Raw genomic sequence first — 21,039 nt, forward strand, 5'->3', positions numbered from 1 at the left:
TGAAGTTAATATCTTGTTGGAAAATTCCAAAATCATTCAAAGAGAGTAATTACCGCTGTGAGTCAGAGTTTATGAAGGGACGGAAAGTGGGATTTGCTATCAACAAGACCGTTCGTCATTCTTTACCTGATGGAATGTGAATCAATTGGAGGATGAGAGACTCTGCGCGCTGATGTATTTAAAAAAAAAAAAAAAACTTAACAAGTACGCTCGGCAGTTCAATCATGTACGTACACTGGTATCCATACCGGTGAATTAAATTTCTAAAAAATACATCAGCCCGCAGAGCCTCTCGTCCTCCAATTTGATTCACATCCCATAAAAGGTAAATAATGAGGAACGGCCCTGTTGATGCTGATAGCAAATCCCACTTTCCGTCCCTTCATAAAATCTGATTCACGGCGGCAACTTTCTTGAAATGATTTTGGAATTTTCCAACAAGATATTAGTATCAACGGATTATTCCCTGAATTTTGCTTGCACAATACCGGTTCTTCCTTGCTATTTTCTCAGCTAGAAAACCACTTCTTTTTAAGAAAACACAAGTACAAGTCTGAGGAAAACTAAAATTCATGGTTAAATTCCATTTAACTTAATGTGTAGTGCATGGCGACATGTATGATTGCGCCCTTTCCCTGTAAACACAATCATGGATCAAGCTAAAGAGCACAAATCTAGAAAGAGAGTCAAGCTACAGTTTTGATGTGATGCTTGTGATGTAATTTATCATCTTTGATGACCCACCCACTAAAACACGAATACATTTTAATAAAAAAGTCAGGGGAAAGTGGCCAGGAAATGCCTCAGATTGCACTACAGAGCATCTAGATCCAAAAAAAGTTTTGCGATGAGCAAATGTCCAAAACTTTTCACTACGATAGGCTAAATTTTGACGAATTAATTTTGACGATTTATGTAAAGTTCATCAAGTGACATATACTGGTTAAACTTGCAGATGTGCAGTGCTCCAAAATGTGTCTTGTACAAATTACGAAGAATAAAATTCCCTGTATACATGCATATAGTGTTGGGGGGGGGGGAGTGGCTTTTGGTTACATTTGGGAGGGATTGGGTCAAATCCTGGATCTGCCTCTGCAGGCCTGCCAACTCTAACACATTGAGCGTAAGACTCACACATTTCAGGTTATTCTCATGCTTTAACGCCGACATGGGATTTCTCACGCAAAAAAAAATATATATAAAAAGATAATTGACTCCAAACTTGAAAATGATGTTTAAATGATGATAGCTCAAAAAAGGTTAAAGTGGTCAGAAATTGCCTCAGATCGCACCACAGAGCGTCTGGAAGAACCCCACGCCGTTACGGCTTCACGCTACGCGCTCGCATCAACTGAGCTCCCTGCCCTGAGATGAGCCTGACCAATAAATTTTAGCTTCCTACGGGCCTGAATGCCTATATAGAGAGCTATAAAGCTCATACATGCCCGGGAACTTGATGGCATATATCTGTCACTTAGTTTCCTTAATTCATGTTCTCGGGTGTGTAGTAGGCCTAAATGAGATGAGAGATCATTCTACAACTTACAAGTAAATCAAAACCATTAATGTGAAGCAGAGACAAGTGGATCATACATTTTGATATCGTCGGGCGCAGGTGGAAATGGACGTGCATGCCACTGAGAAGATGGGACCCGAGGTTTCTTCCTGGCCCCGGACGTGTATGAACTAGTCCTTGATGAGGACAGGCCGTCACCCGGAGCATGGAGGAAGCGACACACAGTGTTGCCTCCTATTAAACAAGAAAGCGATACTACAGTGCTATAGGCACTTAGATAAGATGGTCCAAAAACTGAGCAAAGGCCAACTTGATTTCGATTGGGTCGACCTATTTAGATCAAGATGCGCTGCAGCATCACTGCATGCACTTTGCGTTTAACATTTTGTAGAATTAGCTGTGACAAGCGGATCTTGAGCTTATTATAGAAAAATAGCCCTAACAGTAGCTTACAAAAATAAACCGACCTTTACAATTAGTAATTTTTTTGTCTACTTAGTTTGTGTAATTAAATAGGCGTAATAATGATTATTTTGAAGTGTTTTATTTTTTGTAAATAATTATAAAATTTGTAAAATGTATATCAATCTTGTATTATTTATATTTTTGAAGTTATCAGGGTTTTGGGGGGGCCCTGTTTATATTAAATGCACGCCAGTAAGTACTTCCAAAAATGCCTATTGGCCATAAACTTGAGAGTTTGTAAAAAAAAAAAAGGGGGGGGGGGGAGCCGTGAACAGGACTGCGAACTCATATTTTTGTGAAAAGAAAACTGGGGCCCTAAAATTGCTCTGTTTTTCATAATGGCAATGGGCTTCAGGACATTTTTAGGGGGGATCATGATAATTATATTTGGATGGATTTTTTACCCAAAAGTCACCGGTTAACCTCCCGGAAAATTGCACAGAAAATGAAAGATGATGAAATAAGCTTTAATTTGATGTGTGTCTCAAACACCTTGGAGAGTTGTGAGTATTTTTCATAAGTTTTGGAATTGGGCGTAAAACTACGTCTATGGGAGTTTATTTACTGGTGTGCATGCAACCTTTACTTTTTTCAATCGCCCTTTAATTATTATACCGCCCTCTCGTGTTTGAGCAATTTTCATTGATCACACAAGCTGCACGTGGGACGAGGACGCTTTTATCAAAATGGGTCGGCCAGGTTTGCAAATTTTTACATTTTTAACAATAAATTTGAAACTGACATCTACGGTTGTTTGAAGGTTTTAATGATGACATTCTGTAGAATATTTACAAGTAACAGTGGGGATCTAGACTTAAGTAATGAAGATAGTTTACCGATGCAAACAATGAATCGAACATGAAGAACTCGACATGACTGTGCGTGCCACGAGAGCATGCTGCGTTGCTGGTCAACGTACGTACGCGGCCAACTGGTTCACAAACAAAAAACAGTCGTACTCGTAGTCGTACACGAGGTCTGCTACCCCAATTCCTCACTTGTAATGCGTCAGCAATAAGCGTCAACAAAGTGTCAACATGTTATACAAACAGTTTTAGCTTAAAATGTTAATGTTCAACTTCACTGTACCAGGCATGCGTGTGCCAGGGATGTGATTTCTCCGTTTTTCCCCCGGAAATCCGTTTTTTGGGGCCCCAAAAGTCCACCAATGGCAATGTGAATCATGTGAATCCGTTGAGAAAATAGGGGGGTAGAATGTGCTAATTGCCTAATTGATTATTCATAATGAGTTTTGCTTGCCGAAATATCCGAAATTTACTTACGGACATTACTTCATTGATTGATATAGGAAACAGGTCAACTCGTACGCCAGCCAACTTGTACGCAAGACAACTCGTACGCGGACCAACTCGTACGCGAACCAACTCGTACGCCAGGCAACTCGTACGCGGACCGAAATAAGCAAATTTAAATTGAACGATGTTTACCATCGCCAAAAGTTTACCCCAAAACACACGCCAAAGTTATCGATTTATCACAGTACACAGTACGATTGTATGACTGAATAACTATGATTGTAGCCATATGTATTTTTAACAGTTTAAATTCCATAAATGCAACGATGTCAAGTTCAAAAGTTTCAATGATACAAAAAAACACGATCCATTTTAATTGCGACCGATGTGTAGTGCAATGCTGCGGCGGCATGCGCTTCCAACCACACAGGTAGTGTGGAGAATTTGTCAAGACGTACAACGATTTGATTTACACACATAGCGCGGGGCCACTATAGCAATGTATTGTTGGAAGTCTAATGCAGCGGACATTATACGATTTAAATTCTCACTACGTGGCAATATCTTGTCGTATAGCGTACGGTGTGAGCCAGGATCAGACATCGACAGTGTGCGAGTGGTCCGGGAAAACAAATCATAACTTTTTTGTTATGAGCAAAAAAAGCTGATTTAAAACTGAACTAATTGGGACCACTCAGTAACACAAAATTATCCCCTTAACTTAAGAAAAAAAGAATGTGCCGGACAACTGACCGACCCTAATTTCCTACACGCCCGAACCAACGGTTTCAGTCTAGTCTATACTCACGCGTACGAGTTGGCTCGCGTACGAGTAGGTCCGCGTACGAGTTGTCCCGCGTACGAGTTTGTCCGTGTACGAGTTGTCCTGCTTACGAGTTGTCCTGCGTACGAGTTGGTCGCATACGAGTTGGCTCGCGTACGAGCTGACCTGTATTCTTGATATACATGATATTACATGTATTACGCACGCACATTGATTTCCCAATGTGAGAACGAAGTTGAAGACCATGCGTTGCCATTATTTATTAGCGCGATCATGTGATTTTTCGCTCGGGTCCGAGGTTGTGATTATTATTAAGGTCTAGTTCCTGTGTCGGTACTCGAGATGCACGTGTTGCGCTTGTCAGGTGTACAGACTAATATTACTCGGCGTGCACAATGACATACAGTACGTTATTATTATTATTATTATTAATAATTTCTGGTAATGAAACCAAGGATTCCTCAAAAGCGCCATAGGCACTGTAGCTCGCAAGCCTGAAGAAACCTGTGGAGAGAAGACAATGAGAAGAAGTTACAGTTTTAGAGGTGGGAGGAAAAGCCCAGAAGAATATTCTGGGGAAAACCCACGGAATCAGGCAGGGACTGAAAACCCAATCCACATATTGGCCCAGGCGGGATTCAAACCCGGGTCACAGCGGTGGAAGGCGAGGAAAGTACCGCTACGCCAACCTGACTCCCCTGTTGTTTTACGTGCGTCGGCTCGGAGTGTTTGTGTACGTACATGACGTATGCTTCCAACGGAAATGCTTCCAACATGGCTGCACCCGACAAGTCGATACTGTCGCAAGGAGATTTATCAGTGCGAGAGCTTGATAAAGAAGTGAAAAATAAGTTCCGGTGGGAATGGTTTCGGGACTCCGTTATTATTGATGGGCATCAGCATGAATTTTAAGAGTACAGTTTCGATAAAATAGCAACCGCTGGCAAGGTCAAGTTTTTGCAATGTTTGCAACGACATTATCAACTATGCATCGAGTGGTAAAAAATCGCTCGTATCCCATGTGAAACACCCAAAGCACATCAAAGCATGGCAAATACGGCGAGGTAACATGAAAATGCATGGTTCTCACCTTTTGAGTACAGAAGAAACTTTATAAGAACAAGAATACATTTTAACAAAGGAAGGAAAATTCTTCTTAAAATTAAAACAAATTCTGCTCCAAAATTTCAGAGGAAAGTGACCAGTAATCGCCTCGGATTGCACCACAGAGCATCTAAAATCAAAAATAACTTGGGGCCCTTAAGCGGGCCTGCCCCGCCCCGGACCCCACGTCGTAATGGCTTCGCGCTTCTCGCTCACTTGAGTTTGCACTTCATGCATAAAATTTTCAGGGTTTTTTTTGTCTTAGACCAATCATATTCCTGCTGTACTCGGTCATGTGTCAGTTCCCTGGTCGTACACAGTATTGAGCGCTCGAGAGTCCCCCAAAATATTGCTGCACGCACATTTTCACTAGCACACTTTGCACGCAACCGGTGCAGCAGGCACTTAGTACCTGGGAGTGTGGAACTTGATCCGCGAGTTTGGAATATTTGAATATTCAATCAAACACAGTTTTGAAGAATCAAATAGTAAACAATTCAAACAAGGACAGCCCAAGAAAGTGAAGTTTAGGATTGTCTGAAATCTTTCATTAATAGCTGTAAAACGGAAATTATGCATTGGGTTACACTCTGATATTTCACGTTCTGTTTTCTATTTGTTTAACTCTGCAGGATTTTCGCCAAGAGGCGGTGGCTTTGGAAGCAGAGGGGTGGGGGGCAGAGGAGGTGGAGGGAGGGGTGGTTTCCGTGGTGGCGGTGGAGGGGGAGGTTTTCGTGGCGGTGGTGGTTTCCGTGGAGGTGGGGAGGGGGGAAGAGGGGGCTTCAGAGGCGGGCGTGGTGGGTCACGAGGAGGAAGAGGAGGTGAGTATAAGTCTTCTGTACAAGAAATTTGATCAGTGTGCGGATTTGAAATCAAGTTTATCATTCAGGCTTTTAGTTCTATAACCCTAACCCTCCAGGGTATGTTTGCTAGAGCCCTGCCAAACGCAGCAACATGCAACACTTGACTAAGTGACAAGCCTGCCAAATGTAGCAAGATGCATCAGGGGAAAAGTCTCAAGGCCACACTGCCTCAGAGTCCGTGGTCACTGCACGCAGCAGGATACAACTGTGGCATTGTTCAATTGGACTAGCTCTCATTGTCTCTGAAGTGGCCGTTAATGCACTGCTGTTGGTAGCTGAATGCATCAAAGTGCACCAGTTCTTTTCCACCTGGTGCACTGTGTTGCGTCTGGCAGGGTTAGGGTTATCCAAGCAGAGGCAGATTTCGCCACTTGTCTTTTTCACTTAAATTCAGAGTTTGAGTGCCAAATAAAAGGTGATTTTTGTTTTGTCTTCAGGTTTCACCCCAAGAGGCAGAGGTGGTATGAGAGGAGGGAGAGGAGGTAAGGTCATAGGTCACACAACATGTCACAGGTCATGGATATTAAAGGTCACAAGAGTTCAGAGGTCAAAGGAAAACTGTTTACTCTTGTTAAATGTTCAGCCAGATTTAGAAAAAAAACTTATTGTTGTAGATAAGGTCTTAGTTGTAGAAACTGTGTACAGTCTGTCTTTATTTGTTCCTTTTTTTTTTCTGCTAAGCATGAATCAGCTGGGTACCAGTTACAAGCCATATACATTGAATGGCACTTTGGCTGGTTACCTGTTTTGACAAGCCAAACATAATTGTTGGGCTTAGTAAATCATCTGTACTTACAAGCTTTGTGAAATTGACCAGAGATGTCATCCAGTGCAATGAAGCTATACCTTGAACTTTGAACTTTGGATCATTCCATTATCATTGCAGGTGCTAGAGGTGGCATGAGGGGAGGCAGAAAAGTCGTCATAGAGCCGCATCGATTGGAAGGAGTCTTTATTGCTCGTGGGAAGGAAGACGCTCTGGTTACCAAGAACCTGGTACCCGGCGAGACGGTGTACGGAGAGAAGAAAATCTCTGCTGAGGTAACGTTGGTACTAATGTGCAAATGTGACCCAACTTTACAAAATGGGTCTGAATCGTTATTCAAAGGATTGTCAACACCGTGTTGGTAAGCTCAGTCGGTAGAGCACTTTAATGACACGTCCTTAAGTTGTACGTTGGAATCCTACCTTGGACACATTTCTTTCTTCCATGAATTAAGGACGGTGTTTTCAAGATGCAGTCCTTCTGTTTTGAGGCGTGCGATCACACCCCCACGCCATCACACTCCTAAAAGCTTCCTGAGAAGTGCGAATAATCGCACGCCTGAATCCCTCAGTACCGCACACCTCGGCATACATTTACGGCATAATTATACTTCATAATTTGTGTAAAAGGAAAGATTCCCATATCTGGCCATCACTGACCTATCAGCCATGAGAAAGTGATATGTCCTAAAAAGTTAAATTGAGCAGGGAAAATATTGAAGTATTTGCTGAGAAAACACTCATTTTCAGACCAGTCTCATACGGTTTGTGCACAGGGTGACAAGTGATGGCCACATTTGGGATCTATCCGTGATAAAAGAAGTACGTCAGTGAAGAGAAAACGGCTTTATTGTAAACCAAGATGAATATTATGAAGAAAAAAAACCCAGATTATTCAGTCCCAGCTTGGACCACAGAATCACACGCCTAGAAAAATCACACGCCTAGAAAAATCACACGCCTAGAAAAATCACAGGCCTAGAAAAATCACAGGTGTGCCTTTTTCCACACACCTGTGATTTTCAAATCAGAAGATAGAAAACTAGGCTTTGATTCTAGTGGATAAAGCACTGGAATGACATTGCAAGGGTTACATGTTCGAATCCCTTCTCAGTCAATTTTCCTCGCTTTATCGTCCGTAGGATGGCGACATCAAGACAGAATACAGAGCCTGGAATCCCTTCCGATCCAAGTTGGCGGCGGCCATTTTGGGCGGAATCGACAAGATCCACATGAAGCCTGGATCGAAGGTGTTGTACCTTGGGGCTGCCTCGGGCACAACTGTGTCACATGTCTCCGATCTCGTAGGACCGGTGAGTCAAGTCAATCACATGTTCAATCACAAGTCAGTCACACATCAATCACAAGTTAATTACATGTTAATCACAACTCAATCACAAGTTAATCACATGTTAATCACATGTTAATCATAAGTCACTCAAAAATCTGTTACAGATCAACTCCAAGTCAATCATAAGTCAAACTTCAGTCAATCACAAGTGAATCAGAAGTCGATCACGAGTCATCCACAAGGCATGCACCCGTCATTCAGAAGTTATGCACAAGTCATACACCAGTCATGCACAAGTCATACACTAGTCAATCGCAAGTCATGCACAAGTCAATCGCAAGTCAATCACAAGTCATGTACAAGTTAATCACAACTCATGCACATGTCATGCACAAGTCGTGTCACGCACCAATCAATCGCAAGTCAATCACAATTCAAGCAGAAGTCAACCACAAGTCATGTACAAGTCAGTCACAAGTCAATCACTAGTTCAATTACAAGTTAATCACAAGTCAGTCACACAACAATCACAGGTTAATCAAATGTTAATCACAACTCGATCACAAATCACTCACAGATCTTTTACAAGTCAGTCACAAGTTAAACTTCAGTCAATCACTAGTGAATCAAAAGTTGATCACAAGTAAATCACACAACAATCACAAGTTAATCACATGTTAACTACAACTCAATCATAAGTCTCTCACAAATCTGTTACTGGTCAATTACAAGTCAATCACAAGTCAAACTTCAATCCATCACAAGTGAATGTGATGGCCTAGCGAGTGGAGTGTGATGGCCTAGCGGTTAAGAACACCGGACTCACGTTCTGGTGTTTCAGAGGCAACAGTGACGTGGGTTCGAGCCCGCCGGCGGACACTTGTGCTCTTAAGCAAGGCACTTAACCATTATTGCTTCGTCATTCGGATGGGACGTTAAGCCGTAGGTCCCGTGTGTTGTATAAATGCACGTAAAAGAACCCAGTAAACACTTATCGCTAAGAGAAGGGGTTTGCCCCGGTGTTTCTGGCCTCCTGTATAAACTCCCACGTGGAGTATTTAGGAGAAGAACCAACCAAGAACCAATCAAAAGTCGATCACGAGTCAATCACAAGGCATGCATCCGTCATGCACAAGTCATTCACAAGTCATGCACAAGTCATGCACAAGTCATGCACAAGTCAATCGCAGGTCATGCACAAGTCAATCAAAAGTCAATCGCATGTCAATCACAACTCATGCACAAGTCGTGTCACGCACCAATCAATCGCAAGTCATGCACAAGTCAATCTCAAGTCATGCACAAGTCAATCGCAGGCCATGCACAAGTCAATCAAAAGTCAATCGCACGTCAATCACAATTCACGCAGAAGTCAATCATAAGTCATGCACAAGTCAACCACAAGTTATGTACAAGTCAGTCACGAGTCAATCACTAGTCCAACACATGTCGATCACAAGTTACGCACAGTTCATGCACAATTCATGCACAAGTCAAGCACAAGTCAAGTACAAGTCAATCACTAGTCAATCGCAAGTCATGCACAAGTCATGCACAAGGCAATCACAAGTACAAATCATGCTTCAAGTTAAAGTCAAAACACTCAACTACTTTACATCTGTTAGTAAAAACTTTAACAAGTTCAGTTGTAAGTGCAGCAGGGGATCAAAATAATTCTAACCCTTCATGTTTAAATGTCTTACAACCAAAGCCGTTCATCACACCATTGCCCCATGGAGTATAAAAATCTGATCAGAATATGTGCAGCATGTTCGAACACAATTACCCATTTTACTCCTGTTTGGGCTAAAGCAATTTTGATAAAGTGCCTTGCCCAAGGACACATTTACCACAAACCACACAGGTTTGAAAGACCTTTTATTGAGTAATAGTTGTGTTGATTTTGGTTTGTTTGTCGTCTTGATAGGAGGGCCTCGTCTACGCTGTAGAATTCTCCCACAGATCGGGTCGGGACCTCATCAACGTTGCTAAGAAGCGCACCAACATCATCCCCATCATTGAAGATGCCAGACATCCCCACAAATACAGAATGCTGGTCGGTGAGTGTCAAAAAGTGCAACGCCTTTGGATTTGTGCGCACATGACAATAACCCTTGCCCAGGTGGCGAATTTTTTCTCCCAAACGACATCCGCATACATGGTTGTTTAGCGCCCTCTGCGATACTTTTATGATACGCACACAGGTATATAATTATTTGTTTCCCCATGTTTAGGCGAGCAGTGCTGCAGCTCAGTCGATAAAGGGTTGGATTTTGCACCGCGAGGTTGCGGGTTCGAATCTCAGTTTTGCACCCTTTTCTAACGTGAGGCTTTGGAGGATTTTTTTAAAAGGGAAATAAAGTCCAACTTTCATAACATTCAAAGTCACTTTTTTTTTCTAAGTTTATATTTCTTCTCATGTTTTTATAAAAGTTAAGTCCAAAACGCCATAGCGTACACCCATTTGTGGATGTTGTTTGGGAGAAAAAAAATTGCGCCCAGGTGACCTTTCACCTCCCTGCAAAGCGGGAATGGCAAAGCCTTGTTTAACCCTAACCGAACTCAACGCATCAAAGCCCAACAGCAGGTTTTGTTGAAATCTGTAAGGATAGGTACAGTACCCCGAAACTGATGGTCTTTTACATTAGGTTTGGCACACCTCCAGAAACTAAGTCCAACAGTGCGTGTGTGTGCGATTTCCCGTGTGGGTGTTTGAATTTGCCAGGATGTGTACGGTTCCTAGTAAATTATGCTAGGGAGTTAGGGTTAATCACAGTAGTTCGTCTTTAGCTTTGGCCAGATGTTGTGAACCAGAACTGTCAGAATTTTAAAATGTGTGACATCATCATGCCGTTTTAAAAAGTGCAATGTTTTAAACAAATGTAAGACAAGGTCTGATTGTCATGAAACTTAGTGTGTACAAAGAATCTAATGGTACTTTGTAAGTACAACATGACATCATGATGTATTAGCAATCTATATTTTATTAAGGAACTTTTTGTCATTTTTTCCAAGGCACACAGTGTTATACAATTTAATAAAAGTGCCAATGGTTTAATCCTCGCAATGTTTAGCCATTTTTCCCAGCAGGAATACAATGTAATACAATTTAATACAAGCGCAAGTGGATTAAACCTCACAGCCTTTTTTCAATTTTTTCTGCAAGGAATATAACGTAACACAAAGGAATGCAGTGTAATACAATGTAATACAAAGAAATACAGTGTATTACAATGTTATACAACTACCCATGGATTAATCCTTACAATTGTAATTGCCTTGTTTGCTGCAGGTATGGTTGACTGTATATTTGCCGACGTGGCCCAGCCCGACCAGGCCCGTATCGTGGCCATCAACGCACACAGCTTCCTCAAGAACGAAGGCAACTTTGTCATCTCCATCAAGGTAGAAAAAAAGATACACATGCAAACATCAATTCTGATTTCATATCCTTTACAATACGCCATAATTATTTTGGTATAAACAAATATGAATTCAAGTTTTATTTGCATAAGTTTACGTGTTGATATAATTTTTAAAATTACGTTTTTTAAATTTTTTTTTTAATTTGTATTACTTGAAAATGATTAAATTAGCTAAATTGCCAATCTTTTAATGTGCCATTGGCCCACACTCAGTTGACCATAATTATAGACAATAAGGTCATGTGATTTACAGTTGTACTGTCCGTGATCTTCCGCTTGTATGTTTTATTTCAACAAAAATAAGTACTTTTCTTGGGTCATTAGTAGTCTACAGGTATTGTGCACTGTCCACTTTCCTGCAAGTTATTCTACAGCCGTTATTCTACAGCCATCGCAACGTCATACTTGATTTTGTTTTGCAGGCCAACTGTATTGATTCCACGGCCCAACCGGAGGTCGTCTTTGCAGGCGAAGTCAAGAAACTCATAGCAGAGAAGCTGAAACCGCAGGAGCAGCTGACGCTGGAACCGTACGAGAGAGATCACGCGGTCGTCGTAGGAGTTTACAGGTAAGTTGCCGAAACGACTCATATTCATATTCATATTTTATTAGTCATGTAAGTTAAAACAGACATGGAATTCTTGTCCTGGTGTAAAATCATAGAGTAAAACAGTTAAAACATCAATCAACATATAAGAAGATGACAATAGCTGAAAAATAAACTTTCCTTAATATAAATCACATAAAAATTAAAAAAGCATAAGAAATGTGTTACAAACGACTTTTTCTTCCAATTCATGAGTGTGACTTCTGTCAAGATCTGATCAAAGTAGACCATTCGGCATTTTGCTGTGTTCCACGTACCTTACATTGTCCGTCCAGGCAAGCATTTGTTCATAATGCCGTACACATGTTCAACAGACACTCTTGTTTTACTACACTCTCGAGGACAATGCTTTGTTTCCATTTGTTACTGTAATATAACACTCTTCCATAGACTAAGCACACAAACTTACTACAGAGGACCGTTTCCAACAAAAGACTCAACTCCCTTTTTGTGTCGGTTCTCTGGGGTTATGTAGAACACGTTCAGTCAGGGTGGGTGTCTGTAATCTGGACTTTAGTTTTAACACTTCTAATCCTGTTTTTTCCCTGTTTTTTATTCTGTTATAAAGTACTTTTTATTGTATTTCATTAGTTGTTTCATTAATTTTGTTAGTCGTTTTCTTTGCCCTGCCTTCCCAATTCAAACACTGTCGCAGCTGATATCTTCAAATTTTTCACTTTGTGATTCTTTTCCAGAGCACCTTCCAAAAAGAAGTGAGTTCCCTTCGCACTGCACCAAGCTTCCGTAGTCTCCAAGTCTGCATTGGTACCCAGTCAATTTCATATACCTCTGTTCAATTTTTGTTGAACTTCTTTTCTTTTTCGGCACAGAGTACTAATTTGTCTTTTCTCCAGCCATTTTTTAAAGTTGTAATCATGCACTTAAACATTGAAAGGGACTACAATCAACTGTATATTTGAGTTTCCATTAATTTTTACTAGTCCACACCCCTTGTATTCTTTTGATTTAACCTGGACCTGCTTTCTAACAAAATTTTTTAAAGCTGTGATTACATGTATATGAAGTGATACCTCTGAAAGGACTTGGGTCAATGTTATACGTCCATTTGGCAGAAGGGAAAAACCAACCTTTCCTGTCTTACAAGAGAGTACCAGCCATGGCTGGTAACCAGTATGTAACTGGTAGAGAATACCAGCCATGGTTGGTAACCAGTATGTAACTGGTAGAGAATACCAGCCATGGCTGGTAACCAGTGTGTCACTGGCAGAGAATACCAGCCATGGCTGGTAACCAGTATGTAACTGGTAGAGAATACCAACCATGGTTGGTAACCAGTGTGTCACTGGTAAAGAATTCCAGCCATGGTTGGTAACCAGTACTCCATCTCTTCATAGTAAGAAATTCCCAATGCATTGTTTTTGCAATAAGCCAATTCGGTATTCCAACTATGCGAGTGCACGTCTAGACCAAGTAACTGGGGCGCGAGAACTCCTTTTTCAAATTTTGGTTTGAAACAAAATAAATTTGTTGCACACAAATCATGATCACATGACCTCTACAAGATACAAAATATTACACTTGTGGAAACTGGTCAAATGCCATCGATTTGCAGATCACAAATTGATCGTGAATAGCATTACCGGAGCACCAGTAGTTCGTCTTTGACACCTTAAGAAGCCATTAGGCGATGTGTAATGTATTTTATCATGTCTTCATCGTCATTTTGGCAATAATTTTGAAATCCATTGTGTGCATTTATCTAGTATATTTATGCCACAGGTAAAATCATCGAATCTTGTTTTGCAAATGTGCTGTTGGAATATTGATTTTGCTTATTGTTAATTACTTTTTTAACTGTTAAAGAGTCATCTTGTTAAATCTCCAGGATAAAAAGTCAAGCTGCTTAAACTGAATGCTTATAATGTGTCACAATCAAGGAGACAAAATCTACTTCTTTTTTTACAAATTAAACTAGACTGTTTTCTTGTGCATTGTAATAAAAAGAAACACTGCTCAGCTTGAGATAGAGATCCGTTTCATCATCTGTTGCCGTAATTTTACTGTGTTTTGTACATTGAAAATCAGATTGAATTAGATTGATACTTTATCTGCAAGCACCTTGGCCAGTTAAGCAAATTTACTTGCAAGATTTAGAAAATATAGATTTGTGAGGTTGATATCTCTTGTAAGTTTTAATTTAAAACAATCTTAATTTGGTGAGGAAACCAATCAATTGGTACATATTTATTATTATTTTTTTTTAATTTAATTTCTTAATAGCCCCCACGTTAACAAACACAAATTGTTTTCAGGCAAAAGTTAATGAGGATGTAACTTTGCGTTTAATTTTGTTAACGTTTAGCAAATATTTTAAGAACCCCTTTAAACATTAAGCCATTTAACAAAGGCTGACGCCAGCCCATTATGTTTCCAGTATTTCAAAAATGTTGGATATTGTGTATAAATTGTCCCTCATGTTATTGTTGTGTTGGCCGTGATCAACATACCTGTAACTGACAGTTGGCTTCTTTGGGTTGCTGTTTCAATGTGTTAAACCCAAAGAAATATCGCATGAACGTAGGTCCCTTTTTATAATTAGGGTTTCGTTTGTTAGTCGTGTAACTGTCACATCCTTCAAAGTTGGTAAATGTGAAGGTCCCATAGCCATTACTGGGCCCAATTTCATAGCGCTGCTTAAACAGTAAGCAGAAAAGTTGTGCTTACTATAGCAGAAAATCATGCTGCTGGTTAAGCACTATTTCATGCTAACGGTTGCGCGCGCATGGAGATTTCTATTGTTACGTCACTGATTTAAGCAAAGTTTTCTTCTGGGGTTAAGCGTGCTTTGCTGTGCTTATACTGCTTAACGGTCCCTATGAAATAGATGGGGGCTCGGTAAGCACAAAGTCGGCTGTTAAGCAGCGCTATGAAACTGGGCCCTGGCCGTAGGGGCAGTGGGATGTTGGAGGTCCACTGTGTCTTGGGCGCGGCATATGAGTGGCAGGGCCCAGTCCTCTCCTCTAGTGCCGTCTTACCTTCCCTGAACGAATCAGGTACACTGTACTCATTTTACTTCCACTCCGATCCGTAGCTCCACGCTCCAACCGCTCGGCCACTAGGCCCCTCTAAAAGTTGATATGGGTTAATTATTGGTCTTCAAACAAAAACGAGTTTAGAATCACATTACGCACAAAGTGACTGCCGTGCCTATGACTTCCAGGCATACATGCACTATGCGGCAAAAAAAAGCTAAAATGGCCGTCTGAAAAAAACCTAGCAAATCACGTCGGATTATAATATTTGATTCCAACTGCAGAGAGATGTCGAGTTAAATTTTCCTTTTCAGCGAGGACCCCGCCCACCGATTTTTGCTGTCAGGTATACACAGCGCCACCTATCGTCCTGTTGTTACTTTTTTTCTAAGTATATGTGTCATGATCATATGAACTGGGTATCTGAAAAGAGGATGAAATAGTACAATGTAGTTATTAAAAACTGTGTACTTTTATGTGGGTGACTGGTGGTTGGTCATCGTTAATGTTTTAACCCAAATAAAACTGAGCTTCAGACTGAGAAACAATTCCAAATTGCTTTTTACTAGGGACAAAAAAAAACCCAGCCACTAGTAGGCGTATATTGTCGGGAGGGGGAGAGATTCCCCCCCCCCCCCAAATGTCCATATTTTACGCAATAATATTAAAGTATTTAGCCAACATTCACTGCATCTATGGCCGGCTCGAAGTAAATTAAATCTCTGTCCTGGCCGGTGGCGTATTTAGGTTGCTATAGTGGTTGCATGGTCTCCATTCTTTTTTTATAAATAGCGAAAGTATCTTGTGAAAATGAATTCAAGTGTTGCAAATCGCTCACTAACTGGATTGACATGACCTGAAAATATACAAACCAAAAATACATCATGTGCGAAAAGTCCAGGTCCACTCAGTTTAACTACAACAAAAATAACAAATTGTAAACAAAGTTGAGAATGAGAGATACGATCGACCCACCCCTCGCACAAGACTGGCTAAGTTTCGTCAGCACGGTTGGGTCTATCTTAAATTATCATTATTATATATATATATATATATATATATATATATATATATATATATATATATATATATATATTTTTTTTTAACTGAGTTGGAGAAAGTTGTGTGAGTCACGAGTTTAATGAGAAAACTGCATGACTTATCACACCACGTGTTTGCAATGGTTGGTTGCGCAATGACTAATCCACTTGACAAATAAACGTTTTATAGTTTGCATCATTCACCAAACAGCTCATCTTGAAAAAGTTGCAGTGAAAAACGTTTCTTCAAATTGTATTTCACTCTTTCGATGATCGCCGCACGATAGCTTTAAATTTACAACATTTAGGAAATAATAAGGGAAATGTTGCAAAGCATAAATCCACGCTTACGATGTTAGTACATTCGAGAGTTTTCGCGGCAAAATCGTGTCATAACATCCGGGAATGTTTGTGCGGCATTTGTTTTCGTGCATGACATCATCTTCATCCGGGAGCTGCAGTACGCGTTGTCATAGAAAATGGGCGTGGCCACGGCAAGATCAGACGCGCCGCCCGAGTGATTGGCGGTCGCCACGGCTACCGGCCTTGAGGTCGCGTCCGCGATGACGTTCCAATAAAGAACGACGCGCTAGACTTTCCGCCATTTTATATTTTTGGCGCCGAACTCAATCGAGAATCTCCACGGGAAAATAATCCCACATCGTCGATGCGACCTCTGTTGGTGAGGGGGAATATCATCCCAAGGCTGGAATAACTTTATTCCTGGATTATTTCGAAGTTTTCCCTGACTATTTCGGTACTTCTCGAGGTGATCGGAGGAGAGATCGGAACCGTACCCGACCGTCAACAAACCCGTTAAATTTTCATTTTCGCGCGCCAATTTCCGAGTGGCTCGTCGATGTGATTGACCCCTGGACGCCGGGTTTGAAGAACCCTGGGGGATTTCTGACCTCAGATCGGACTACAACCGACTCCCGAATTAAATAGTTAACTTTTTATAAAACAGGTAAGTGCATTTTCCTGACATTTATTCTCCCAAACAAGCAGATTTTAGGGTGATTTTTCTGGAGGGCGCTAGCCCTGTTTCATGCGAGTCCGCCGGTTATGCCGGCACCCGACTACATTCGCGGGGAACGCACTTCCTTGTTTACGTTTTCAAACCTCGTGTTTTCACATTCTGAAGACAAAATCACTGAATCGATATACCACCAAGGATACTCGAAAATACAAGCTGTCTTCCTGTGTACTTGTTTTCCAAGGTTGGGTTGGTGGTGACAATTTTGATGGGGTAATTTGAAGATGATACAGGGGCTGAGTCAGCGAGGCTGAGGCGTGAATCACGGTGACTGTTCTGCCGTCTGTGACGGCCCACGCTATCATCACAAAACTTGCCCAACAATTCCCTCTTCAAAATATTTGTATATCCCCCAATTCCTGTCCATATGTGTATCTTAGGTTTCAGAAGGGTTCGTGGCGTGATTTGGATGATTCCAATTAAACTTGTAACCGTGTAAATTGTGAAAAGTTGGCGTTGTTTTGTGCATGGTTGTGTAGCTAGCTAGCTTCACACGGCCGGACGCCCCAGTCGGCAGACCGGTCGCCCAGTCATCAGGTTCGGTCTTCAAAAAAACATCCCCAAATCCCACTTTTCCCCGTGATCAGTCACTGATTGGTACACAGGCGACATGCTGGATAAGTTAGCAACAAACTGGTGTGTGACATTCAGTTCAAATTGTATCTTTTTGGGTTGTTAGACGGCAGATTTCGACCGAGACCTCGTGGTTATGTTTTGGTTCGTCAGCTGATCGGCGTGCCGTGAAACACGTCTGCCATGTCGTCGTTGGGGCCTCATTTGCATAATGGCCTCTCGCAATTTTTTTTTCGCGCTGTCATCATGAACTGTGTTTTCTGTCTGGCCACGCGTCTGTGCTAAATAACGATCGCGATAATAATGGCGCTCATGGCCCAGTTTATGCCGTGCACGTTCGCGGAAATCGGGTCAACGGCTTGAATTTCATGATGAACAGCCTTTGTTTTGTTTTTTTTCTCTTTGATGAAAAGTGCGTCCACAGCTTCTGTAAACTCGGGGTTTTGACTTTTTGTTGTTGATCGTTGACCATGTTGACGTGATTATGACTTGAGTTTGAGGAAATATAACGTGGCTGCCAATATTGTGGTTTTAATCTAAATATTGTTTGATGATCAAAACGCACTATTGCTAAATTCTTTTTATTATTCACACAATGTGTTATAGTTCAGGAAGTGTTCAAAAATAGTGGTTTAATTTTAAACAAATTTTGTTGTGATATTTTTAAAGGCGTTGTGGAAAGTGTATCTAGGCCACTTCTTTGGTTGTGTAAGTCTAAAGAGAGTTGCATGTACTTTTGAACTTTAAGTATTTTCTTACAAAATTGGAAATGTTTCTCAGTCCCAGATTCATGCCTTTCCCACATTTTTGTCGAGACTGTCCTTCATTGAGATAATATATGGTAAAAAAAAAAAATCCAAAATTGCAACACTCTTTCCAGAATGGTTTAAGTTCCCTCTAGTTATATGGTTCCAACTGACTGGGCATAACTTGAAAAAGCTTTCGTTTCAAATGGATGGATACCGTTTGTGCGAATTCATAGAACATTGTATATTGCAATATTGTTCGAAGCTTCAAATGCTTTGCATATTTTCACATGGACTGATGGCTTTTAGTCATGCATTCCCGAATAGCCTAAAGTTTAAAATATTATTTGGCCTTGGAAAAGTAGGCCTAGTGCGGCTTATTTCATGTTTATAGACTGCATGCTTTGTACCCCTTCATTTTGATAATGCTTTAGCGTCAACAAAGGGTCAACAAACAATGATCAGCGTCAACAAAGTGTTAACAAGCTTAAAACGCGCTGGAGCTTAAAGAAAGCTATAGGTCGTAAAATGTAAAAAGTTAGGGGAACTCAAGCTCACAATCCCACAAAAAAACAAATTATGGCAGCATGAAGCCGCCATCTTTCCTTTCTCAGTGGCAATACGTTTTGCACAGTATTCATTATTTATTCTTCAGTTTCTTCAAGCATACTTCTCAGGGTTTTGCTTAGATTTTTAAAATTTCTTTCCCGTATTCTGTGGCTCAGCCTACATGTGTACATCTCTTTGTACAAACCAGCACCAACCAAACCGAACCAGGCATTCCCAAAAGAGGTGGTTCATGTAGCATAGTCACACAGCATTACAGACATCACAAAAAGTAGAACTCAGTGCAAACCTGCAAGTTCCTGCAACAGGTGGACAACTTTAAAATTCTTTTTTTTTTAATTAAGGAATCCATGGGCAGTTCCACAGAAGTATAAACCTCAGTGCCACAGTTTCAAAATGATCCAAATGCCAAAAATGAAACACATATCCGGCATGGAACATTTTCTCCGATCAGCTGATTGTCTTGTATATCACTTCACACCTTAAAATTGGAGAAAAAAAAAGCACTGTCAAAAGTCTTTTTAAGTTTGGATTTTTTTGGGGGGCGGGGGAGGGATGTTACTTCCGAGTTACTCGCAAGTTTTCGTAAAAAATAGGTAAAGAAAAAAAAAATAATGTTGTTTCAAGTTGAATTCCACTGCAGTCAACAAGTTGGATGAATCTTTTTTAATTTTTTAAATTTTATTATTGTAATTACATTTTATCACAATTAAAATCCACTTTATGAAAAGGCCACAAAAAAAATTGTTCTGCTTCCGATTACATAGCATTTGAAAATAGGCTAGGTAGGTAGGGAATTTTTTTTTTCTTCAAATTTTGTTGTGTACAATCATATGGAGGCTTCTGCGTGTACATTTGTAGTCAAGGGTAAAAGGTAGAAATAGGAAGGAAAACCGGAAGCAGAACTATTGTTTTTTGGCTTTAGGATCACTACAAATTATGCACACTGTTGAATTGTTCAAAATATTTGCCAAACACTTTGGAACTGCCCATATATCAAGTTGAAATGAGGCAAAATCTTCGCATTTCAATTTGTTTTCAATCACATCTCCCGAACTCTGTCAAACAGCTTCCATAATAGTTCCATCACTGCTACATTTTAAATTCACAATACGTATCGATATCATATTGTGACAGATTTCTTGATACCCTATCGCAAAATTGTGTTGCATTAAATCTCTACTTACAACCTTACACGTGCAGACATGTCTACGAGTTCTAAATCTGGTTTTTTTGTTGCAGTGTGACCCAGACACTGTCTGGGTTAGTCCAGTTGACACGGTTAGTCACCGTGAAGACAAGAAACGCTTAGTAATAAGTTCCTTCCGCGTTCTGACTGTCACAGTTCATAGACCAAGTATGCGAAAATGACCGAGAATTAGTCTTGCGGACTGCTGTACATTTGACATTACATGTATAATTTGGAAAAAAAAGCTTATCAGCCAGAGTAAAGAAAGATTACAAAATATGTACAAGAATACAGAAGTTTTCAAATTAAGAGAAGTGCACTTAAATTCAATATTTTTTCACCAAATGTATATGATTTATAAGCTAACAGTAACAAAGTGACGAACTAAATCTCAAATTTTGTCTGTGCTGGTACTTAATGCTGACTACAAATTTGTAATTAAACTGGAAACAGAAAAAAGTCAACACTATGCATTTTATACGATTCTTTCCAATTTTGTTTTTAGAAATTTAAACTGAGTTCGAACGGAATGATTCCAAGACTATATAGGGTTCAAAATTAGCAATAGCCTGCTAGCCAAATGCCAGTCAAAACAGCGGCGGGCTAGTCAAACTGTTCCTTAACTAGCCCGGCTGGCGAGTGAAAAATTATTGGGATACGGCAAAGATGAATACATGTACAGGAAGAAATAAATCATTAAATTCAGAAAGAAAATACGCCATTTTGTATTTGAGATAAGAAAAAAAAATGCGGGCTAGTGAAAATGCCCGCAGGCTAGTTTAGAGGCTGTTTCAGTAGCCCGGCTGGCTAGTGAACAAA

At 40.5% G+C, this 21,039-nt stretch overlaps 1 protein-coding gene across 2 annotated transcripts; it reads left to right on the top strand.

The window, feature by feature from the left end:
- The first annotated feature begins 2,614 nt into the window (after window positions 1-2,614).
- LOC119733178 (rRNA 2'-O-methyltransferase fibrillarin-like) lies at window positions 2,615-14,067 on the top strand. Of its 2 annotated transcripts, XM_038206757.1 has the most exons (9): window positions 2,615-2,680; window positions 5,758-5,946; window positions 6,426-6,470; window positions 6,875-7,029; window positions 7,896-8,066; window positions 9,972-10,104; window positions 11,337-11,449; window positions 11,892-12,037; window positions 12,772-14,067. In XM_038206757.1, exons 1-9 carry the CDS (start codon window positions 2,668-2,670, stop codon window positions 12,791-12,793), a joined length of 987 nt encoding a protein of 328 aa, XP_038062685.1. In that variant the 5' UTR covers window positions 2,615-2,667; the 3' UTR covers window positions 12,794-14,067. The 2 variants fall into 2 exon arrangements, with proteins under 2 accessions (XP_038062685.1, XP_038062686.1); XM_038206758.1 differs by lacking the exon at window positions 6,426-6,470.
- Window positions 14,068-21,039: the final 6,972 nt, after the last annotated feature.

This window comes from Patiria miniata, unplaced genomic scaffold (genome assembly GCF_015706575.1).
Source record: "Patiria miniata isolate m_02_andy unplaced genomic scaffold, ASM1570657v1 HiC_scaffold_25, whole genome shotgun sequence".
NCBI lineage: Eukaryota > Metazoa > Echinodermata > Asteroidea > Valvatida > Asterinidae > Patiria > Patiria miniata.

Coding starts and splice junctions, on each gene's coding strand:
- LOC119733178 (XM_038206757.1), top strand. Junction 5,947..6,425: donor GTCACGAGGAGGAAGAGGAG/GTGAGTATAAGT, acceptor TTTTGTCTTCAG/GTTTCACCCCAAGAGGCAGA. Junction 7,030..7,895: donor AGAAGAAAATCTCTGCTGAG/GTAACGTTGGTA, acceptor TATCGTCCGTAG/GATGGCGACATCAAGACAGA.